General features: G+C 40.8%; 1 protein-coding gene across 1 annotated transcript; it reads left to right on the forward strand.

The window, feature by feature from the left end:
* The first annotated feature begins 2,294 nt into the window (after nt 1-2,294).
* Nucleotides 2,295-23,290, forward strand: LOC136161331 (zinc finger protein 546-like). Its single transcript, XM_065926097.1, has 6 exons — nt 2,295-4,940; nt 5,596-5,667; nt 9,541-9,657; nt 11,391-11,517; nt 13,195-13,290; nt 14,555-23,290. Exons 3-6 carry the CDS (start codon nt 9,649-9,651, stop codon nt 16,396-16,398), a joined length of 2,076 nt encoding a protein of 691 aa, XP_065782169.1. The 5' UTR covers nt 2,295-4,940; nt 5,596-5,667; nt 9,541-9,648; the 3' UTR covers nt 16,399-23,290.
* The last annotated feature ends 2,802 nt before the right edge of the window (nt 23,291-26,092 follow it).

A 26,092-nucleotide genomic window follows, 5' to 3' on the forward strand; every position in this document is an offset into this window, starting at 1 on the left:
GCAATGAAACCATTTTGAAAAGAGGCAGAGATCCCCTTGTTGATGTAGCAGATCTGAGGAAATGTGAACCTGAACTAATGGGAAGTCCAGAAACAGACTCCATTTTCAGAATCCAGAGGGGCCAGGTTCTGAAGGTGAGGGCAGGAAACAGGAGGATTGCCTGAAAGGCTATATAAAAACCAGAACTGATACACTGAGTGTGCAGGAAACAAATGAGCTGTTGTTACTCCAGGCCTGGCTGAAGACCTCAGATTTACTCTGCAAAGGCTGGGCCAGCAGTTTCTGGGCTGGTGTACCCCGGGCAAGGATGAGACTGGGGCCATGCTGAAGATGAGATTAACTAAGTGCCCTGGGCAGGCACCTGAAGGATTCCTTCTGAAGAAACCAAGCAGCATGATCAAGAGGAAAGTGGATTGTTAAGACACCTGAAGTCTTCACTGTTCATATTCAGTAGCAGTTAATATCAAAACTGATGAGTTTACAAAAGCATATAATTTAGAAATAATGAAAGTAAATTTCAAAAGAAACCAAAGGATGAGAGGTCCTTGCCTCCCCGAAGTAGACAGGGAAATACAAGGTAAGTGTCCCATGGGAATGCTTTTTTTTCTAATACACTTTGTATTCAATATACACTTGACCTTTTTTTTTTTCGGCTGTGCCACACAGTATGTAGGATCTTAGTTCCCTAACCAGGGATCAAACCCCTGTCCCTGCATTGGAAATGTGGTATGTTAACCACTGGACCACTGGGGAAGTCCTACACTTGAATTAGATTTGTTGCTTAGTTGCTAAGTCGTGTCCAACTCTTGGGACCCCATGGAGTGCAGCCCACCAGGCTCCACTGTCCAAGGGATTTCCCAGGCAAGAATACTGGAGTGGGTTGCCATTTCCTCCTCCAAGGGATCTTTCCTACCCAGGGATCAAACCTCACTTCAGCAGTTTCCTTCCTTTACTCTCCCTCCTTCAAGAGGACTTGTAAAATCCATTCTTTTTTTTTTTTTTTTTTGGCATGGCTTTGTTAACAGTACCTAATTTAAAGGCAGGAATGATCCCTGGGTCCTGTCACAAAGGGACAAAACACATTGTAAACATCAGTGATACAGGGCAAAGAGACTGGGAAAAAAGCAAAGCCACGGACCCCAGAAATGACAGCGGACTAGTGTGAAGCTCTAATTGGTAAAAAGTAGTGGTCACTCACATTAGCTGGAAGAGGGGATATTTGGTATATTTTGAAGGTTGCCCAGCAACCTTGTTGTCTGTGCTTAGACAAAATTATAGAGTGGCCTCCTATCATTATGGTCTGAGTGATCCTGATGTTGATGTTCTGAGACTGCTTATGTCCAACAGGATAATGTGGCTCAGCTGTGAGCACTAGGCTATCTTTCAATACCACTGAGGCCTACCTATAAGTGTCAAGCCAGTTCGTGGATGTCAGGGACTGCTTTTTTCTGTTCTCAGCTACATGCTACTGCATTAAGAAGGAAAAAGTAAGGCCAGTTTGCGGAACAGCCCAGACACATGAACACAGTGGAAGTGGAGTCTTGAAAGCAAATGTTTTCCTACTAAGGGAAACAGATCCCTTTTCTCTGTCTGCTCTGCAAAGACAAGAGAAAGCAAAAAAACAAATATATGTAAACCATTTTGTTTTTAATTGTTTTAATTATAATAATACACATAAAGAAGCCCAAAATATAAATGTATAATGTAACAACTTATAAATAGTACACTTGTGTGACCATCATCCAAGGACCAGGTGATAGGTTTCCACTGAAAAAGAAATTCCTATAAAACTCTGCCCAGGAGCAGTAATGATCCATTTTGTGAATACCTCTGCAATTCCTACAATGGAGAGTATACCCTGGCTTGCTAGAGCCAACAGTTTAGACAAATGTTGATCATTTCCCCAGGTTTCATATATATATATATATATATATATATATATATATATATATTTTTTTTTTTTTTTTTTTTTTTATTACTATTATTTGGCTGCATCAGGTCTTAGTTGCAGCACTCGAGATCTTCGCTGCCTCATGTGGGATCTTTTATTTTGGTACACAGACTCTAGTTGTGGTGCACAGGCTTAGTTGCTCCACAGCACAAAGGCTCTAAGTTCCCTGACCAGGGATCGAACCCACATTCCGCACTGCAAGATGGATTCTTAACCACTGGGCCACCTGGGAAGTCCCTCATGTATTCCTTAGTAACATTTCCTTTGAGTACAACCAGGATCAGTAAGCATAGCTCAGATGAGACTACAGTACATGTACTGCTAAGTTGTTAAAAAAGACTTGATTGATCAAAAATGACTCTGTACCAATGCAGCAACATGACAAACATCACCACTGTCTGCCCAGACCAGAAGCCATGTCATGATGCCACAGATCACACCACAGCCATCCCAGATGACTTAAACAGTCTTCTATGTCAGCCTCGTGGGGAGAAGAGGAGGAGGATGATGTATAAGAAGAAAGAGCCTGAAATAGATGGTGCTCAACATCCCAAAGACTGCATCTTCTTTTTTCCTTTACTTATCCTCACAAATTATCCCAAAACATGACTTGGACATTTTGCCTGTTAAGGTATACGTACTGTCATGTCATAGGATAGGAGGCTCCAGTGGAACGCTCAGAACAGTGACTACTCCTGCTGAAGCAGGGATATATCAGGCCAGGCAGATGCTGACCCCAGAGTCCTGCAAGGGAGAGCAGGGTTCTCTCCAGAAGTAAGCCTGGTGCCCTCAGTGGTCCAGCACCTACTAATTTTTGTATCAATCTGAGACAGGCCTGGGACTCTGCTTCAGTACTGCAATGTTGCACCTGGACACACCTCTCCTTGAACTACAAAATACAAAGAAAGTATATGGGACTACAAATAACTGTTTGCATACACAGGCAAATTCTGAACCAAAAGATACCAAAAAAAAAAAAAAAAACCCACCCCGCAAACCCCAAATGCCATTTCTGAAGAGCTGGAAGCAAAAGCAGGGTTACTGCACATGCCTCCCTGCACTCACCACCACCAGAGGGTGGGCAAACCACCTAAGCTACCCCTCCAGTCTGACCCCTGGACACACCCCTACCCTCACCCCATATAAGGAACAAGCTCACACCCACCCCTCGGGGAGCAAACAAGGGAACCTGTTATGCTCCCTACTGCAGCCCGCAGGAGTCCCAGTAAAGCCTTGTGTGAATTTCCTGTCTGGCCTTTAGTCACTTTCTATTGATTGGGGAAGGCCAAGAACCATGTAGATAATTGTGAGTTCAAACTATTACATCTAGTTTCAACCTACCATCCCAAGGTTCATTCTAGTCATCTCCTTTTCCATGTCTGAGGTTCCCCGCTGATAGGGAGATGCCTGGCTGCTCCCATTGCATTTGATATACTTACATATTTGATCAGAATCCCAGCCCCAGTGTCTCAAGCCACTCCCTGCATGACCACCCTCCTCATCCTGCTCAGGCTCCAAGCCCATCTTACAGCTTTAGGACTGAATTGCTCAGAAAGGGGAGAGGAAGTACAGAATGTGTTATCATCTGACTAATTCTATGGCACACTGCCTTCCCAAGCATAACGTGAAATATTTTTTCAGTCCAAGATTCTCAAAAGTATCTGCCACAGACCCATAACATCACAGAAGAGTGGAAAGAATTCCTTCATATTAAAAAAAATTACTATGGTTTCCATTTTTCTCTATGAAAAAATTCACTCAATTCTATGTGTGTGTTAGTCACAGAGTTGGGTCCGACTCTGCGACCCCATGGTAGCCAGCCAGGCTCCTCGGTCTATGGGAGTTCTCCTGGCAAGAATATTGGAGTGGGTTGCCATGCCCTCCTCCAGGGTATCTGCCTGACTCAGGGATCCAACCCGGGTCTCCTGCACTGCAGGCGGATGCTTTACCTTCTGAGCTACTAGAGGAGACCATTCATTCTGTACAGACAGGCAAAAATTGTTTGACAGATAAATGACAAATCTTCTGCTCAAGTCGTGAAACACAGCTGATGCTGCAGGAAGATGCAACGTATTCTTTTTTATAACAGATCTGTGGCTCATATGATCACACACGTGTACCAGTCACAAGGCCACTGGCACCCGTGATGTACCACACACAGACACTCAGATTCACAGACCTACCTCCACACAGCCTGACTTGCACCCGCCGCTCAACCACCCCCGTCACACAGCAACCCGCATACCCACCCCATCACACACACACACATCACCCCAGTCACACTCCTGCGCAGCCACGGTCTCCACCGCGGCTCTCACCTCACTGCTCAGTCACGAATCACACTCCAGGCCGTGGACTCCTTCCAGTTAGGTGGTGCTTCAGCACACGCCGTCTGGCACCCGAAGAATTACACACACGCAGAAACAAACTCATTCTCAGCCGAAGGCGTAGTCGGTCCCGCAACCCTCACAGCGGCAAACACACATACACACGTACACACGCTCACGAGGCCGGGTACATAGGGACACACGCCTGTGAACCACGCGCCGGGACTACCTCGAGGGAAGAATCGGACAGAACCCGCCTCGCACGCGCTCGGCCTCAGGGCGGCACCACGGACGCACTCGGCTGTCAAGACTCTGGACTCCATTGTCTGGAGGTCCGTCGAGGCTCGCACAGCCGGGACTGCTCCCGGCAGAGCTCTGTCAGCTCACTGCGCGAGTACGCGGGTACCAGAGTCCGGGACCAGAGCCGCCCTGTCCGAGCGTGCGGGCGCCTGCGCACTCAGAGCCCAAGCCCCCCGGCTACGGGCCGTGGACTACATTTCCCAGAAGGCCCAGGGGGAGGGCCTTCTGGGAAACTTCACCCAGAGGGCTTCACGGAGCCGTCCCTTCCGGGTTGCGCAGCCATCTCACCTGAGCCACCGCGTGTAAACTTCACCCAGAGGGTTTCACCGAGCCGTCCTTTCCGGGTTGCCCAGCCACCGCATGTGAGTTTGTAGAAGCTGGGGGAGAAGTTGGTGCTAGGTGAGGCGGACCAGGATTTGTCCGGGGTGGAGATGGAGATGCCGCCCAAAGTGAGGAGCCCAGGGAGGCTTTTCTGCCTGCAGCCTCAGGCCTATGCGGGCAGGAGAGGAGGAAAGCGATTGTGTGACTGTGTGAGGACAAAGTCAGGCCTCCTGTCGATGGGTGCGGTTGTCTGATACTGGTGCTTGGTTCAGTGATGAGTGTGACTGACCCACGCTCTTGCTGCCTTACCCTCCCTCCCCTCAGCCCTGGTGTCTGCACAGAGCTATGTTCTCAAGAGAAAAGTCCAAGATTGAACCCCAAGATTAAGGTTCCCAGCAAGAAGGCACAGTCCTGGGCTTGGAATGGGGCTTTTAGAGCTAAAAGTGTCTCCGAGACAGACTCCTGGGAGGAAATGGTGAGAGGGGTCCTTACTTGGAGGCAATGTGGGTGCTGCTGCATTTTTCTGAACCACAGCATCCCCTTACCTCTGATCCTAGGAGTCAGCTATCATGTCAAAGACGGGCTCCCATCTGGTCACAGGCGTGAGGTAGAGCTGATGTGGCCCTGGAGGGGACATTACCCGTCTGGCTGTGCTCTAAGAAAGGCTTGGTGTCTCATGATTTCCTTCTTCCCCAGTCCTGCCAGTCTTTGCAAGAAGGATCCTGAAGAGAAAGGAAAAAATTTTCCCCATCTAAAAGTGCAGATCAGGTGAGCTTCTACTTTCTCTTTGTTCATAAATGCATTTTTGTTTTTAGTACATAGAAACATTTGCTTTTCTTTTCCTGAAATGTCAGTGACCTATTCTAGGCCTTCCTTCTCAATAAATGAGGGGCCATGCAGATGGGTCCCCCTCTCATTCACTTTTTGTAATAGTAAATATATATCCTGGAGTCTAAAGTTACAACTTTGCTTAATAAAGCAAATGAGATGAATATTTAAGTGAAATCACATCATTGCTGTCCTGCAGAACCTCAGTTTAAAAGTGAGGCAAGATCAGAGGTGGTCTGATTGGTGTCAGTGACATGGGCATCTGCTTTTTAAGGTGTTTAGGAGCAGGAACGTGATTGGAAATCATGGAAATCTGTGTCATCATGCGTAAGATTTTTTCCAGGGAATTGATGGGTTGAGATTTGCTTATAAAGAGTTTGTCAAAAGAAAAAAAATGTGCATATGAGTAAAGTAAGATTCATTGTGATGAACAATAATACTCAAATTTTAAATTTTATATGAATAGCATTTACTATTATTGGGATTCAGAGATATTTTACAAGTGTTATATCCAGAGTGATATTTCAGTTGATTATTCAGTGGAGACAGGGGAAACAAACCAAACACTGTCTGTCTGCTTTGCCCACATTTTTTTATTTAGTCTGCAGATGCCCCTCACCTGATATGTTCATTCAGAGGAGAATTTTGTCTGTGAAAAGGTCTTATTGTATTGAAGAAGAATGTTCAAGAGTTGTTAGTCTTTATTAATAATGGTCATACTGATTCCCTTACTATTCCCACACATGTCAAACAGATTTGCTTCCAAGATTTTCAAATATTTTTAATTGGATATAGATTTGTTGTATACTTAATATTATGGAATTGATACTTATTTTTTTCAAAAGGTTATTCAGTTATATTACATAAGGGACTTGTAAAAAAGAAAGTTAAAATAACCCTGGCATCATGATTAATATTTTGGGGAGGTTTATTTTAGCAAAAATTTTTTTCTGTGAACCTGTATATGTGTGTGTGTATGTATGTGTGTGCAGAATAGAAACTGTTCTAACTGAACATTCAAAGGACACAGATTCCACAACTCTTATTTGAAAAAAGTAATTCTACCAAACCAGAGGTTTCTTATATCTCCATGAATATAGAAAGAGGAGGAACATGTCAGTGAAGCTTCATAAACCTTTCAAGTATTTATACCTCCAAATTTAGCATTATATAAATCAACTATGAATAATTATAATGGCACAATTTATCAAATAAGATAGCCTTTCAAGATGAAACTTTTTTAGGTTGCTTTTGGGACTTTGCTGGTGGTCCAGTGGCTAGGACTCCATGCTCTCAATGCAGGGAGCCCAGGTTCGATCCCTGGTCAGGAAACTAGATCCCACATGCTACAACTAAGACCCAGAACAGCCTAAATAAATAAATATTAAAAAAATTAAGTTGCTTTAACAGGACACAGTAATAACCTCTCCAGTCCACATATCTTTAAATGCAAACAATATTTTGGAAGACAGGTTTATAATAGTAGAAAACAGAATAAAATGGTAATAACTGTAAATATTAATGTAAATCTTTACATAGAACAGGAGAGTAAGATTGAACCTCTTATTAATATTCTCCATTTAATTCTTTTTATCAACTTTATGTTGAAGAATTGTGTCTCTTCTTTTGTAGTAGCAAGGATGAGGAGAGATGTGCTTACCACTTAAAGCCTTGCCTCTAAAATATGTAAAATATCATTATAAAAAAAGTGGGCATGAGAATCAAATTTTACTATAAAAACAGAAAGTAGAAAATAATTTCATAACAATACCATCTAACTTTTATTTAGCAATTACATGTCACTAAATGCTGTCTATGTAATATCCCAATCTTCATGACAACTGTAGGAGATTGGTACTGTTCTTATCCCCATTTTATCAATAAACTAACTAAGAAGTTGGCAGCTGTCAGATTAGGGCTTACCTTCTGAAAATCAACAACAGAGTCTGTGTTACGAATGACATAATCTCTCCCTTAATTTTACATACTTTTTTTTTTTTCCCGGCTGCACCGCTCAGCTTGCAGGATCTTAGTTCCCCCACCAGGTATCGAACCTAGGCCCTAAGCAGTGAAAGCACAGAGCTCTAACCACTGGACAGCCAGAGAATTCCCCATACTTGTTTAATTTGCCTGTATCAATCAGTGATTCATCATGAATATCCTTCTCCAACATAAAATATTGACCAGTATAATCGGTATTAATAGGGGCCTTAGTGTGCCATCAAAACTGACCATAGTTTTATATTTAAAATGGATAACAAACAAGGACCCACTGTGTAGCACACAGAACTCTACTCAGTGTTATGTGGCAGCCGGGATGGGAGGGGGTTTGGGAGAGAAGGGATATACGTATATGTATGGCTAAATCCCTTCACCGTTCACCTGAAACTATGATAACATTGTTAATCAGCTGTACCCCAAAACAAAATAAAAAGTCCAAAGGGGGGCGAAAAACTGACCATAATTTATTTAACCTGTTGCCTCCTATAGCTATTTATTTTTCTAACAGTTGGTTATTCTAAGTTGTTATATGATAAACATCTTGTGCATGTATCTTAGTGTGCTAAGAAAAACTGCCTAAAAATGGAGTTTTGGTTGAGTAACAGACATAAGGGCTCACAGTATGCCTAGTCTTATGGTAGTTAGAGGAAAACAAGCATTGAGCATAGTCACTATCCTTAAGTTTCTTGTAATACAGCAAATATTATAAAGTCAAAATAGACAGAATAAGCATGAGATTGGAGGTAATAAGGGCTTCCCTGGTGGCTCAGTGGTAAAGAAACTGCCTGCAATGTAGAAGATGCGAGTTCGATCCCTGGGTCGAGAAGGTTCCCTGGAGAAGGAAATGGCAATCCACTCCAGTATTCTTGCTGGGGAAATCCCATGAACAGAGGAGCCTGTTGGGCTAAAGTCCATGGGATCGCAAAAGAGTTGGACACGACTGAGCGACTAGACAACAACAACAAGGAGGTAATAAAGCCACTAGAGATACTCAGGTCACATTTCTTGGGAGTTCATAGAAAGGAAATAGTATTTCTCTAGCAACCTCTGTCAGCTTTTGGCCAGTTTATTCTGAGTTTAGGGGAACTCTGTGGTGAAAAAATGAAATTTAGTCTGTATGATTCTTACCAGCTCTGTCCAGTAAAACTTTCTGCAGAGATGAATATGTTCTGTATTTACATTCTCTAGTATGGTAGCTACTAGCCACATGAGCCTCTCAAGCACTCCGAATGTGGCTGGTGCAGCTGAGGCAGTGAATTTCTAATTTTACTTAAATTTGATTTGATATAAATAGTCATATGTGGCTATTGTGATAGCACAACTTCATATCTAACAGTTTTGCTTCTAATGATGTTAGATTCAAAGTGAGACTAATGGAACAGATACAGATCAACATCATCAGAAATTTGGGTGGACTGAAGACCCTTTTTTTCTTTCTTTCTTTAGCTGCACCGGGTCTTAGTTGCTACACGTGGGATTTTCCATCTTTGTTGTGGCATGTGGGATCTAGTTCAATGACCAGGGATTGAGCCCTGGCCCCCTGCATTGGGAGGTCAGGGTCTTAGCCACTGGACCACCAGGGAAGTCCCTGCAGACCCTTCTGCTGGAGTGCCTGGTCTAGCTTCATGCAGGAAGCCCCTGATTTGTAGACTTGTGCAGGTGGTCCCCTGTGGTATAGGGGAAGTTTGGCTTCATTTAGGCTCCCTCTTTTCTCTTCTGATTTGTATGTGGGATATCATGGGGATAGAAATACAAAGAAGGCAAAACAGGATCATATTAACTAAGTCATTTTGGGATTCCTTTGAGACACAGCTGGTCTCAGAGTCTCATTCCCCGCCCAGTCCTAGCTTCTCTGGATTCTGTGCTTTTCGAGTGGAGGAACCCCAAAGAGGACTACGAAGTTCTTGCAGTTCTACAGCCATGGCCCATGTAAGTTCACATTTCTCCTCCTTGAGATGTGGTTTTTGAATTCATGTGATCACGTTTATTATCCTGAAACTTCCTTCCTGAGACAGCACTGTTGCTTAAGTTGCCCTCAATCACTCTGATCTCAGTGAAGGATGGAGCCACACATCTTAGTGGCCTTCTTCTTTGCCCCTTGTTTCTCTCTCCAGTGTTCACCTATTTCATCACCTCTCCAAGGACTCAGTCTCTCTAAGGACCATTGGTGGAGCAGTGGTGGGTGAAGTTGCTTGAGGGAAATCCTTGAACTTCTCTCATTAGAGTCATGATTCCATGACACAGAGATGATGGTCCATTAGACTCCACAGACCTGAGTGTTTCAGGTTGATAAGATGGAATTTAGTGTTGATTTTTTTGCACATGATGAGATCTCATATTCTAAGAGGTTTATAGGACTAGATTGGAGTGTGATTGAGGCCTACATGTTGGAATCTCAAGGGTCTGTCCAAGGGGTCCCCAGAGGGATAAATAACAGGACAGAAGTCAGCTTTGTGCTTGAGGAGGGTATGCGGGTCTCTGGTGACATCAGTGTCATTGTGGGTCATCCTGCATCAGCATCCTTCAGCTTAGGATCCAAACAAGTGTTCCTGAGGGATGGTGGTGGTGGTGGTAGCAGGTGGGAAGACCCTCCCAGATCCCTAATGGGGGGACGAAGAAAGGCTAAAGGGACTAGGCTTTAGAAAGAAATGCTAGGGCTTCCCTTGTAGCTCAGCTGGTAAAGAATCCACCTGCAATGTGGGAGACCTAGGTTTGATCCCTGGGTTGGGAAGATCCCCTGGTTAAGGGAAAGGCTACCCACTCCAGTATTTTGGCCTGGAGAATTCTATGGACTATATAACCCATGGGGTCACAAAGAGTCAGACATGACTGAGCAACTTTCACTTTTCACTTTCAAAGGGACTGGGGGAGACCTTAGACATTTTGTCCAACCTAAATGCCTAAAAGTGACAGAAGGATTAGTCCAATGTATCTACAAGATGGGTGAATAGCCAGCCAGTAAATAAAATAATTTGTCATCTGTTATGACAAGGGAAAATGCTTATGATATTATCTTGCATAATAATGAACCTGAGTATTGATTAAATCAAATGTCTGCCACTGTGCTGTGCTCAGTCATGATTGACTCTTTGCAACCCTATGGACTGTAGCATACCAGGTTCCTCTGTCCATGGGATTTTCCAGGGAAGAATACTGCCAGTAGGTTGCCATTGCCGCCTCCAGAGGATCTTCCTGATCCAGGGATCAAACTCTGGGCATGTGGATTCGTTACCAACTGCGCCAAATCAAATGTCAGTAAAGTCCTATTTTCTTAGAGATTTTGGAGTATTTGGGGGAAAAACAATTCATTACTTATTTTTCTTTTAGTTTTTTGAAAGGAAAACAACATAACTCACATTTATTTACAACTTAAACTATTCACATGGTAGGCAGTGTGCTTATTTATATGATTTTGTTTCACTGGAAAACTTTATTCACTCATTACATGATATACAGGACATTCTATTTGTAACAACTGTACTCTTCAAAAGTACATAGGCACTACATTTTACAAATTACTGGTTTTCTTTTTCTTCCATACATGTTACGGGCTTGATAGCAGATTAACTGCTTGTTACAGTGCCTCTTTCCTACAATGCAGTTTTCCCCTTTTGAAAATACAGTTAAAACATTGTTTATAAGACGTGGGTCTGTCATTGCAGATGTCCTTGTCGTTCAGTGATGTGGCCGTAGACCTCTCCCAGGAAGAGTGGGAGTGCATGAGCCCTGCTCAGAGGGCCTTGTACCGGGATGTGATGTTGGAGAACTACAGCAACCTGGTCTCACTGGGTAAGGATATCTGCACAAATAATTGACGTCTGCCTTCTGGAGTACCAGTTTTCTCCACTGTTGAATTTCAGAGCTCTGTTTTAAGACACCAGCTGAATGGCTTTCCCCTATTTTGAAAGAATGGTTTGAGTATTATTGAGTTGGAAACGGGCATTTGGTTAAGTGCCATCTTCTCTATCCTTCAGTGACCTTCACTCTTTGCTCTGGTCCTTCCTACAGTTGCCTGTTATTCTACATTATTTCTAGGTTTGAGTCCTGTAGTATGTTCAGAGAAGTCAGGTGTCATATAATGTGCATGCTCAGAATTCCTGAGAATTAGCTAGTCTTAGAGTTTTGTGTTTTCGTGATCATCAGAGGAGCCTCTACAGTTTATATAGTGATAGATGGATTAACAATATTCATTTACTTTTTTTTTTCGGTTGTGCCACTTGGCATGCAGGATCTTAGTTCCCCATCCAGGGATCAAACACACACCCCCTGCAGTGAAAGCACAGAGTCCTGACCACTGGATCATCAGGAAAGTCCCCAGTAATATTCATTTAAAATTGAAGTAAACTCATCCCATCCTAGAAGAGACATATTCTCTCTAACCTACTTTGTGGTTGAAAATTCTAGTCTGTGAATCTTACATTTTCTATTGAAAGAATTCTGAAAGAAAAAAAATTAAAAATAAAATAAATAAAAGAAAGAATTATGAAGAAGAACTTGGAAGTATTTTTGAAGACAATATTTTTCTTTTGGGCTTCCCAGGTGACTCGGTGGTAGAGAATCCTTCTGCCACTTCAGGAGACATGGGTTTGATCCCTAATGGGGAAAATCCCCTTGAGAAAGAAATGGCAAGCCACTCTAATATTCCTGACTGGAAAATCCCATGGACAGAGGAGCCTGATGGGCTACAGTCCATGGGGTCACAAAAGAGTCAGACATGACTTAATAACTAAACAGTAACAAGAAATTTTTCTTTTACTAAAATAAGAACAACAACAAAAATAATACTGCATGCTAGGCATCCTTGCAAGCTCTTATATATATTAATTCATTTAATTCTCACAAGAGTCCTCTAAGGTAATAATAGCCCCATTTACACTGATAAAAGCATAACACATGGAAGGAGTAACTGCTGGCGAGTGACAGAGTATTTGAACCCAGACCACAGGGGTTCAGAGTCTGTGTCCTCAATGCCTTTCTGTACTGCCTTTAAATGCAGAACAGACCTTCTCCCTCCCCTATTTGGCCTCTTTAGTCCTATGACCATGAATCCATCAAATGTTAATATTCTTCAATGGCCTTTTCCATTTTATCAAATGCTCTTTTGACCTATAGGACTTCCCAGGTGATGTAGTGCTAAAGAATCCACCTGCTGGTACAGGAGGCATAAGAAATGTGGATTTGATCCGTGGGTTGGGAAGATCCCCTGGAGTAGGAAATGGCAACCCACTCTGGTATTCTTGCCTAGAAAATTCATGGACAGAGGAGCCTGGGGGCTACAGTCCATAGGGTTGCAAAAAGTCAGACAGGATTGAGCACACACATGCACATACACATATATACACACACAAACACACACACACACACATATTTTGACCTAGAGTTTAATATAGATGTAACCAAGTCTAAATTAAGTCATTTTGAATTTTGCTTGTTGTAAGTCATGTGGCATTTCTTTCTTGTGAGCAGGATGTTCCACTCCTAAGCCAGACATGATTACTTTATTGGAGCAAGAGAAAGAGCCCTGGATGATATTGAGAGAAGGAACAGGAAGTTGGTTCACAGGTGAGTGATGCCAGATCAGCCAAGGTGGATGCCATCACACCCTCTGGGTCAGGGAGACACCTGGCCCTGAGATGAAGGCTCCTTTCAAAGGCCCAAGGCCTGTGGGGAAAAGGCCTGATTTCTGGGAAAACATTAAAAGCCCCTCAGCATGAGCTCCCAAAAGCACTTCATCTTTACCCTCATTTGTCATTCTCCTTATTTCACTTCTCTTCTATTTCCCTCCCATTTCAAAGAAGGAACTGCCTTCTCTTTTCCCCATTGACAATCATTTTATCTATGTTTCCAAGTCCTCTTCTATATTTATACTTCTATTCTTTTCTCCACTGCATAAAATTATTTTATACATATTTCCAACTTACTTGAAAGCAAGACTGTGCCCAAGTTTAAGTACTATTGATATAGATTCCCACATGTTGTAGTAAAGAAGATGACCTGTACAGAGAAGCAAGGCAATATGGTGGTGATATGTTTTTATCTGTGGTAATTTGGCTGAATTTTATTCTAAGAGATTAAAGAGAAACCTTTGGGGAAAAAATTATGTACAGATTCTCAAAGTGATTTGCATCAGAATCATCTAATGAAAAAGATTAAAAACAAAGACATTCAGAATTTGTTCCTATAGATTTTCATTCCTTTTGTTTCTGTTGTTGCCCAAAAAGCAGTATACGTAAGGAACTCCCCTACATCCATCCTAAGTAGGGGGACCACGGACTTAATTTGTTCATCTAATCACTCATTTTACCCTCTTTTAGCACCACATCATTTTCTGAAGCCTTTTGCCTTCTTTCAAATTGCATTACAACTATTTGGAGTTCTCTAAATCAGGATCCAGCAGACAAACAACTGACCATCTGCTTTTGAATGGCTCACAGGCTAAAACCAGTTTTTACATTTTTAGTGGTTGAAAAAAATCAGAAGAATGTTTCGTGAAACATAAAAATTTTACGAAATTCAAATTTCTGTGTCCATACACCATATGTGGTATTACAACATAGGTACACTTATTCAGTTATATACTGTCTAGGCTCCCTTCGAACAGCTGAGCTGAGTAATTGTCACAAAGACCGTATGTCCTATAAAGGCTAAAATTTTTACTATCTGGCTCTTTACAGAAGAAGTTTGCCAACCTCTGCTCTAAAACTCAACTTCTAATCTGTGTTATTCTTAGGTTGTCTTTTATTTTGACTATAAGATGCAATCCCTTATTCTACCCCCAACATAGAAAAATCACATCACAGCATTTGTTTCCTTTTTTCCCCTCCAGATTTGGAGTCTGAGTGTTTCACCAAGAAGTTATTTCCAGAAAAGGATATTTGTGGAACACATTTGTTTCAGTTGCAGACAGTGGATGAAAGTCAAACTTATATCCACGAGGACACCATTTTCAGAAATGATTTGCAGTGTAAACATGAGCTTGAGAGACAAGAAGCACATCAAATGAGATATGCTAGTCAAATGATAATCCAAAACTGTGTCGCTCTTCCTCTACATGAGAAAGTTCATGCCATAGAGAAGTCATATGAATGTAAGGAATGTAAGAGGGCTTTTAGACAACAGTCACACCTTATTCAACATCTAAGAATTCATACTGATGAGAGACCCTATAAATGCAAGGAATGTGCGAAAGCCTTTTGTCGTGTGGGGGACCTTAGAGTACATCAGAGAATTCATGCTGGGAAGAGACCCCATGAATGTAACAATTGTGGGAAGACTTTTAGGCTTCATCATCACCTTACTGAACATCAGAGAATACATTCTGGTATGGAACCCTATGCGTGCAAAGAATGTGGAAAGGCCTTTAGTCGTGTTCGAGACCTTAGAGTACATCAGACAGTTCATGCTGGGGAGAGACCTTATGAATGTAAGGAATGTGGGAAGGCCTTTACACTTCACTATCAGCTTACCGAACATCAAAGAATTCATACTGGTGAGAGGCCTTATGAATGTAAAATTTGTGGAAAGACCTTTAAGGTACAACGATATATTAGTCAACATCAGAAGATTCATACTGGTGTAAAACCCTATAAATGTGATGACTGTGGGAGGGCCTTCAGTCATGGCTCATACCTTGTTCGACATCAGAAAATTCATACTGGTGACAAACCCTATGACTGTAAAGATTGTGGTAAGTCCTTTAGGCTTCATGCAGATCTTACTCGACATCATAGAATTCATGCTGGTGAGAAACCCTACAAATGTAAAGAATGTGGAAAAACCTTCCGTAGTCGCTATAATCTTACTCGACATCACAGAATTCATACTTGTGAAAAACCCTATGAATGCAAGAAATGTGGGAAAGCCTTTATTCGTAGCAGTCAACTTATTTCACACCAGCGAATTCACACCAATGAGAACACCTACGAGTGCAAAGAATGTGGAAAGATTTTCAGTCGTCGCTACAGTCTTACTCAACATTATAAAATTCACACCGGTGAAAAACCCTATGTATGTAAAGAATGTGGAAAGGCCTTTCGCCTTCAAACAGACCTCACTCTGCATTTCAGAATTCATACTGGTGAAAAGCCCTTTAAATGTCAGGAATGTGGGAAAGCCTTTGTCCGTAGTTATTACCTTACTCAACATCAGAGAGTTCATACTGGTGAGAAACCTTATGAGTGTGACAAATGTGGGAAGGCCTTTAGTCGGCGCTGTTATCTTACTCAACATCACAGAATCCACACCGGGGAGAAACCCTACATATGCGACAAATGTGGGGAGGCTTTTATTTGTAGTTATCAACTTACCTTTCATCAAGGAATTCACACTGGTGAGAGTCCATACAAATGTAAGGAATGTGGAAAGATCTTTAGTCGCCGGCGTCACCTTACTCATCATTTTAGACTTCATACTGGTGAGAAACCTTATGGGTGTAAAGTATGTGGGGGTGCCTTCCGTCTTCAATCAGGACTTATTCGACATTACACAATTCATACAGGTGAAAAACCCTATAAATGTGAAGAATGTGGGAAAGCCTTTGGTGTTAAGTCAGAACTTAAACGACATCACAGAATTCATACTGGTGAGAGACCCTATAAATGTAAACAATGTGGGAAGGCTTTTGTTCGTCGTGATAAACTCACTGTACATCAGAGAAAGCACATTAGTTAGGAATCCCTATGCATAATGTAAAGAGGATGTTGATTGGTTGCTAAGTTAAGCCTGACTCTTTGTGACCCCATGGACTAGCCTACCAGGCTCCTCTGTCCATGGGATTTCCCAGGTAAGAATACTGGAGTGGGTTGCCATTTCCTCTCTAGGGTATCTTCCTGACCCACGATTCCTGCATTGCAGGTGGATTCTTTACCATCTGAGCTACTGGGGAAGCCCCTACAGAGGATACAGTGACCTTTAGAAAATGCTTTTTATAACAACAGAGAATTCATAATTAAGAAAAATTTTACTTGTTAGGGAACATGTGGTAATCCCCTTTGCTTCATGCTTAAAAGTTAACAGAAATAGTTTTATACTACATACGTTGATTGAAAGAGCTGAAAAAATTAAAGCATCACCCAGTCTTGGTTAACTTTAGAGAATGATATTGCTGCAGTGCATCTGAAACCAAGATGAAGGATACCACCTCCCCACAAAAATTGTTGTTGACCAGTACTTTTAAAAGGCACAATGAAATTGGATTACCAGATAAATAAAACTGAAAGAAAAACAAACATACAAAATGGAAGCCCCCAATTTATTTTACTACTTTTAAAAAAATATTTATTTTTTAAATTTAGAAGTTATGCTGGGTCTTCATTGTTGCATGAGGGCTTTCTCTAGTTGTAGCAAGAGGGGGCTACTCTTTCTCGTTTTGGTGCATGGGCTTCTCATTGCAGTGACTTCTCTTCTTACAGAGCATGGGCTCTAAAGCACAGGCTCAGTAGTTGTGGCACATAGGCTTAGTTATCCCACAGCAGATGGAATCTTCCTGGACCAGGATTGAACCCATGTACCCTGCATTGGCCCATGGATTCTTAACCGCTAGACCACCAGGGAAGTTCCCCCAATTTTTTGTTATTGGATTTAACAGACATAAATTGGCCATGTCCTCTTTCTGTGAATAACTCTATAAATATTTGTTCTCAGTGTCTGTACCTTAACTCATTGCAGACCAGAAGCAAACAACCTGTGGACCAGCATCAGTACACAGACCACACTTTATGCAGCATTACAACAGAAAATAATTCTGTTAATGTGACAGACGTGGGAGAAGACTTTAGCCATGGTAGATTTTTACTAGAGTTCTCATAATTCCACCGCTGCCTGTGTGGTATTGGCAAGGCACTCTTCCCCTCTGTGCCTCAGTTTTAAAGTGGTGATTATAGTACCTACCTAATAATACTTTTCTAAGGATGAAATGTTAATTAAAAGACCTTTAGAAGAGAATGTGTTCAATAATTACTACTTTCAGTGATATTAGTAAATTCATGTGAGAGGAAGACCCTGTGAATATAAGGCATTTTAAAAAACTGTCCACTATCTTTCATTTTTTACTTAAATAATTATGGATAAAGTCTAGTAAAATAAACTTTCACCTCTAAAATTAAGAAGTCATTTCCAAAAACTAATGTGAAAAAGAAATCTCTAGAGTTGATAAATGTGGAGATTATGAGAGAAGGCTTTTGAAGAATCTGGGAGTGCTGTAATGCTTTTTTTATAAGCCATAAAGCAGACATGTTACTGTCTGCTTTTTCTGCTCCAAATTCATGATAAATTAGAAACTAACAATGAAAAGACCACTTATCTATTTGGAAAAATAAAAGAAAGATGCAATGAATAATATAATGGCCTCTCTAGAATCAATGATTATTAATATGTTCTCTGATTTGATTTGCTTTGTATAATTTTTGACATTTTTTACTGTAGTATCTGAGTATAAATATAGACATTAGACATCATGGGGCTTCCCTGGTGGCTCAGACCATAAAGAACCTTCCTACTGCAATGCAGGAGATCCAGATTCGATCTATGGGTTGGGAAGATCCCTTGGAGAAGGGAATTGCAACCCACTCCAGTATTCTTGCCAGGAGAATTCCATGGACAGAGGATCCTGGCAGGTCACAGTCCACGTGGTCATAAAGAGGCAAACATGACTGAGCGAATAAACATGCATGCATAGCCATCATAACATTTCACCTCTCTATATATCATGCAACTCCTAAGAAAAAAAGACTGCCTCCTACTCAATCACTATGTTACTTCACACTGAAGGACGTTAACAATAGTACCATATCTGTAATATTACACATAGATAACCAGTGCCTTAACTCAACATATCTAAAATAATGTCTCTGGGAATAGTAGTATTTAATGGTACTGGGGAAATGTTCTGAGGTCACTTAATGAATGTCTAAATAATAAATCCCTTCTAAGGAAAAAATGCTCAGTATCAATCAAAGGACTTGAGAGGCCTACAATAAAATTTGCTTTTTATCCTATTGTTTCTTAACCTTTACTAAGGAAGTTTCATTCACAACACCTAATATCTTCAGGGTGTGAACCCACACTGAAAATGCTGCCATAATTGAAGAAGAGTGACCCTCAAGATGGACAGTCCAGATTCATGGCAGGTGCTTACCTATGTTGAGAAAGGAAATGCATGGAGTGTTTCTCTGTTGCTCATATCTTCCTCTGCAGTCAACTGCTTGTGCTTTAAATGTAGGGCTGATACTTTCTACAAAAGTAAACACTTATCTAATCTAGTTTTTTATATGAATATATCGGTGTATTTAAACCTCTTATTTTTTAATGTTCAGGTTTAACAATTTTTCAATTTCAGATATATCCTTGTCTGTGACCACTGGTTTGTGTAAACTGGATTTTCTTTAATTGTACTCATGGAAAAGTAGAACTGCTCATACATTATATATTCTTTCAGTTATGTTAGATATTGCTAAGTTGATCATAGGTTAAATACACTTCCAATTCTACTAGATATGGCCAAGTTGTTCTCTTAGACTCCTATTGAATTGAGTTTTCCTACAGCTTCATATTAGGTATAAGTTTTACTAAATATTTTGATAAATTTCAATTTCAGTTGAGCATTTTTCAAATGTGGTTCTAGACCAATCATTTCTTTACTTTGAATTTCCTGTTCTTAAACTTTCTCCATTATTGTTGTTCTGTTGTTTGTTTTCTAATAGGCTTGAATGGTATTCTGGACACTTTATTTGCAATTATTTTCTCCTATCTTAAATATAGCAGTAGTTATCTATCTACTGAACACTCATTCTATTTTTATGAGACAAATTTCTAAGTTATAAATTGCATAATCTGTATAACAATAAATTTTATTTTCTAATATTTATACTTATTACTTTATTTACTTTTCTTCTTTTTATAGACTCTTCAGAACAAAGTTGAATATTATGGTAATAGCAGTCATCAATTTCTCTGAATTTAGAAATATCCCAGTGTTTAATCATTTACTATAATGTTCACTCTATTTGGAGATAAATTATTCTTGTTGCCTCTAAATAATTTCCTTCAATATTTGTAGGGGACCAGAGAACCCCTACTTTGTTTGCTAGTGAACTGCTGAATTTTGTCCAAGACCATTTGTTATCTACTGATAAAATCTTAAGTTTTTCATCTTAAATTTATTGATGTATTGATTTGTTACTATTTGTTTCTTGGTGTAAGTTTACTGGTGCCTTGATTTGTTTTTAATTAAAATTAAATTTTAAACAATTCTTGTAATATACTGTGATTTTTGTCATAGGGCTGAAGTTCATTTGGTAATATATTATTTAGAGTTTTTCCATCTATAGTCATATGTGAGGCAGTATTATAGTTTTCTTTTTCTTTGATAAGATTTTAGATTTGTAATTAACTTTCTTTAAAAACTATAAACAATCTGTCTATAAAATATAATGAATTTTAATATATTGACTATATATTTGATAGCCTTGCCATAAATTCAGTTAGATCTAGAAGGTTTTTTTTTTTTAAATAAATCCAGTTTGGTTCAGTCACTCAGTTGTGTCCAACTCTTCGTGACCCCATGAACTGCAGCACACCAGGCCTCCCTGTCCATCACCAACTCGCAGAGCCTACTCAAACTCACGTCTATGGTGTTGTTGATACCATCCAACCATCTCATCCTCTGTCGTCCCCTTCTCCCATCTTCAGTCTTTCCCAGCATCAGGGTCTTTTCCAGTGACTCAGTTCTTCGTATCAGGTGGCCAAACTACTGGAGTTTCAGCTTCAGCATCAGTCCTTCCAATGAATATTCAGGACTGATTTCTTTTAGGATTGACTGGTTGGATCTCCTTGCAGTCCAAGGAACTCTCAAGAGTCTTCTCCAACACCACAGTTCTAAAGCATCAATTCTTCGGCCCTCAGCTTTCTTTATAGTCCAACTCTCACATCCATACATGACTACTGCAAAAACCATAGCCTTGACTAGACAGACCTTTGTTGGTAAAGTAATGTCTCTGCTTTTTAATATGCTTTCTAGGTTGGTCATAGCTTTTCTTCCAAGGAGCAAGAGTCTTAATTTCATGGCTGCAGTCACCATCTGCTGTGATTTTGGAGCCCAAGAAAATAAAGTCTTGTCACTGTTTCCATTGTTTCCCCATCTATTTGCCATGAAGTGATGGGACTGGATGCCATGATCTTATTTTTCTGAATGTTGAGTTTTAAGCCAACTTTTTCACTCTCCTCTTTCACTTTCATCAAGAGGCTCTTTAGTTCTTCAATTTCTGCCATAAGGGTGATGTCATCTGCATATCTGAGGTTATTGATATTTCTCCCGGCAATCTTGATTCCAGCTTGTGCTTCCTCCAACCCAGCATTTCGCATGATGTCCTCTGCATATAAGTTAAATAAGCAGGGTGACGATATATAGCCTTGATGTACTCCTTTCCCGATTTGGAACCAGTCTGTTGTTCCATGTCCAGTTCTAACTGTTGCTTCTTGACCTGCATACAAATTTCTCAGAAGTCAGCTAAGGTGGTCTGGTATTCCCATCTCTTTCAGAATTTTCCAGTTTGTTGTGATCCACACAGTCAAAGGCTTTGGCATGGTCAATAAAGCAAAAGGAGACGTTTTTCTGGAACTTCCTTGCTTTTTCGATGATCCAGCAGATGTTGGCAATTTGACCTCTGGTTCCTCTGCCTTTCCTAAATCCAGCTTGAACATCTGGAAGTTCACAATTCACATACTGTTGAAGCTTGGCTTGGAGAATTTTGAGCATTACTTTGCTAGAGTGTGAGATGAGTGCAATTGTACAGTAGTTTGAACATTCTTTGGTATTGCCTTTGGGATTGGAATGAAAATGGACCTTTTCCAGTCCTGTGGCCACTGCTGAGTTTTCTACTGGCGTATTGAGTGCAGCACTTTCACAACATCATCTTTTAGGATTTGAAATAGTTCAACTGGAATTCCATCACCTCCACTAGCTTTGTTCATAGTATTCTTCCTAAGGCCCACTTGACTTCACATTCCAGGATGTCTGGCTCTAGGTGAGTGATCACACCATCATGGTTATCTGGATCATGAAGATATTTTTTGTATAGTTCTGTATATTCTTGCCACCTCTTCTTAATATCTTGTGCTTTTGTTAGGTCCATACCATTTCTGTCCTTCATTGTGCTCATCTTTGCATGAAATGTTCCCTTGTTATCTCTAATTTTCTTTTTTTTTAATTTATTTTTATTAGTTGAAAGCTAATTACTTTACAATATTGTAATGGTTTTTGCCATACACTGACATGAATCAGCCATGGATTTACATGTGTTCCCATCCTGATCCCCCCTCCCGCCTACCTCCCAGTATCTCTAATTTTCTTGAAGCGATCTCTAGTCTTTCCCATTCTATTGTTTTCCTCTATTTCTTTGCACTGATCACTGAGGAAGGCTTTCTTTTCTCTCCTTGCTATTCTTTGGAACCCTACATTCAAGTGGGTATATCTTTCCTTTTCTCCTTTGCCTTTTGCTTCTCTTCTTTTCTCAGCTATCTGTAAGGCCTTGTCAGACAACCATTTTCCCTTTTTGCATTTCTTTTTCTTGGGGATGATCTTGATCACTGCCTCCTATACAATGTCACGAACCTCCATCCATAGTTCTTCGGGCACTCTGTCTATCAGATCTAATCCCTTGAATCTATTTCTCACTTCCACTGAATAATCACAAGGGATTTGATTTAGGTCATACCTGAATGGTCTAGTGGTTTTCCCTACTTCCTTTGATTTAAGTCTGAATTTGGCAATAAGGGGTTCATGATCTGAGCCACAGTCAGCTCCTGGTCTTGTTTTTGCTTACTGTATAGAGCTTCTCCATCTTTGGCTGCAAAGAATATAATCACTCTGACTATCTGGTGATGTCCATGCGTAATCTTCTCTTGTGAGGTTGAAAGAGGATATTTGCTATGACCAGCGTGTTCTCTTAGCAAAACTCTGTTAGCCTTTGATCTGTTTCATTTTGTGCTCCAAGGCCAAATTTATCTGTAACTCCAAGTATCTCTTGACTTCTTACTTTTGCATTCCAGTCCCCTATAATGAAGAGAGCATCTTTTTTGGGTGTTCGTTCTAGAAGGTCTTGTAGGTCTTCATAGAACTGTTCAACTTCAGCTTCTTCAGCATTACTGGTTGCGGCATAGACATGCATTACTGTGATACTGAATGGTTTGCCTTGGAAACGACAGAGATCATTCTGTCAGTTTTGAGATTGCATCCAAGTACTGCATTTTGGATTCTTTTGTTGACTATGAGCTACTCCATTTCTTCTAAGGGATTCTTGCCCACAGTGTAGATATAATGGTTGTCTGAGTTAAATTCACCCATTGCAGTCCATTTTAGTTCACTGATTTCTAAAATGTTGATGTTCACTCTTACCATCTCCTGTTTGACCACTTGCAATTTGCCTTGATTCATGGACCTAACATTCCAGGTTCCTATGTAATATTGCTCTTTACAGCATTGGACTTTACTTCCATCACCCGTCACATCCACAACTAGGTGGTGTTTTTGCTTTGGCTGTGTCTCTTCATTCTTTTTGGAGTTATTTCTCTACTCTTTTCCAGTAGCATATTGGGCACCTACTGAGCTGGGGAGTTCATCTTTCAATGTCATACTTTTTTGCCTTTTCATACTGTTCATGGGGCTCTCAAGGCAAGAATACTGAAGTGGTTTGCCATTCCCTTCTCCAGTGGACCACATTTTGTCAGAACTCTCTGCCATGACCTGTCCATCTTGGATGGCCCTACATGGCATGGCTCATAGTTTCATTGAGCTAGACAAGGCTGTGGTCCATGTGATCAGTTTGGTTAGTTTTTGTGATTGTGGTTTTCATTCTGTCCGCCCTCTGATGGATAAGTTACTTAGAGTTTTCTATAACACAGTTGAGACATATATGAAGTTCATTTTTCATTTTCATTTCCCTTTATGTCCTTCACTTGCCTTATTGCACAGGTTAGGAAGATGACAAAAACAGAAAGATATCCCATGTTCTTGGATTGCAAGAATAAATATTGTTAAAATGACTGTGCTACCCAAGACAATCTACACATTCAGTGTAATCCCAATCAAATTACCAATGGCTTTTTTCACAGAACTGGAGCAAAAAAAAATTTTTTTTTTAATTTGTATGGAAACACAAAAAACCTTGATTAGTCAAAGCAATCTTGAGACAAAGAAACAGAGCTGGGGGAATCAGGTTCTCTGACTTCAGACTATACTACAAAGCTACAGTAATCAAGACAGTATGATACTGGCACAGAAATAGAAATATCAATCAATGGAACGGGAGAGAAAGCCCAGAGATAAACCCATGCGTCTATGGTCACCTAAATGACAAAGGAGGCAAGAATATATTGGAATATGTTAATATAGTGGAGAAAAGAAGCCTCTTCAGTAAGTGGTGCTGGGAAAACTGGATGGCTATATGTAAAAGAATGAAATTAGAATACCATCTAACACCATACACAAAAATAAACTCAGAATGGGTAAAAAACCTAAATGTAAGACTGGACACTATAAAACTCTTGGAGGAAAACATAGGGAAAACACTCTGACATAAACAACAGCAAGATATTTTCTGATCCACCTCTTAGGATAATGAAAATAAAAATAAATAAACAGGACCTAATTAAACTTAAGAACTTTTGCACAGCAAAGGAAACCATAAACAAGATAAAAAGACAACCCTCAAAATGGCAGAAAATATTTGCAAATGAAGCAATGGATAAAGGATTAATCTCCAAAATATACAGAAGATCATGGAATTCAATATCAAAAAAACAAACAACCCAATCAAAAAATGGGTGGAAGACCTAAATAGACATCTCTCCAAAGAAGACATACAGATGGCCAAGAGGCATGTGAAAAGATGCTCAGCATCACAAATTATTAGAGAAATGCAAATCAAAACTACAATGAGATATCACCTCATACCAATTGGAAGGGCCATCATCAAAAAAACCTACAAACAATAAATGCTGGAGAGGGTGTGGAGAAAAGGGAACCCTCTTGCACTGTTGGTGGGAATGTAAACTGAGACAGCTACTGTGGAGAACAGTGTGGAGGTTCCTTAAAAAACTAAAAATAGAACTACCATATGACCCAGCAGTCCCACTTCTGGGCACATACCCTAGGAAAACCATAATTCAAAAGGGCACATGTACCACAATATTCATTGAAGAACTGTTTACAGTGGCCAAGAGGGCCAAGACGTGGAAACAACATAAATGTCCAATGACAGGTGAATGGATAAAGAAGATGTGGTACGTCTATATACACAATGGAATATTACTCAGCCATAAAAGGGAACGAAACTGGGTTATTTATAGAAATGTGGATGAACCTCGAGTCCGTCATACAGAAAGAAGTAAGTCAGAAAGAGAAAAAAATATGTATTAATGCATGTATGCAGAATACAGAAAAAATGGTACAGATGAACCTATTTGCGGGGCAGGAATAGAGACACAAATGTAGAGAACAGACTTGTGGACACAGCAGGCAAAGGGGAAGGTGTGATGAACTGAGAGAATAGCTTTGACATATACACACGATCATGTGTAAAACAGACGGCTAGCGGGAAGAGGAGCTTGTTGCTCTGTGATGACCTAGAGGGGTGTGAAGGACAGGAGAGGTGGGAGGGAGACGCAAAAGGGAGGCGATGTATGTATACTTACAACTGGTTGATTTTGTTTTACAGCAGAAACGAACACAACATTGTAAAGCAACTATCCTCCAATTTAATTAATTAATTTTAAAAAGAAGGAGGTCTGGTAATTAGGACTCTGCACTTCCATAGCAAACGGGCGCGGGTTTGATCCCTGACCGGGGAAGTGAGATCCCACATGCCCCTCAGGGTGCCCTCCTGCAAAAAAAAAATTTTTTTTTAAATCACACCTTTTGAAGTTGCAGGAGCTGGTGAGGACAGGCTGCTGCTGCCTCTAGCGGTGGGCCGAGTTACTGTGGCGGGGCGGTGGGAGGGGGCGTGGACGGCCATCAGGCTACGAAAGCTATGTGAAGTAGGAAGGCGTGAAGAAGACAAAGTGGAACCTGGCTCGGGTCTCACAGCCTCCAAGTTCTACGACGCGAGTGACCCGAGGACGCCGGCACCCTGGCGTGGACAGCACACACAGCTGGCCTAGCGCTAGGCGGAGCTGAAGGCGGGCGCCTGCAGGAGCCAGCAGCGAGGCACCCAGGGGAACAGCCACGTGGAGCACTGCCCTTCAGAACATACGGCCCTGCTTCTCTTTCAGCTTCTAAATACGGCAAGCCTAACAGGAAATCATTCAGGAACTCTTGGGACCATGATCTAACTTAGCTAAATTGATACAGTATAAAACCAAGCACAACTGG

This window comes from Muntiacus reevesi, chromosome 2, assembly GCF_963930625.1.
Source record: "Muntiacus reevesi chromosome 2, mMunRee1.1, whole genome shotgun sequence".
In the NCBI taxonomy this organism is placed as follows: Eukaryota; Metazoa; Chordata; class Mammalia; order Artiodactyla; family Cervidae; genus Muntiacus; species Muntiacus reevesi.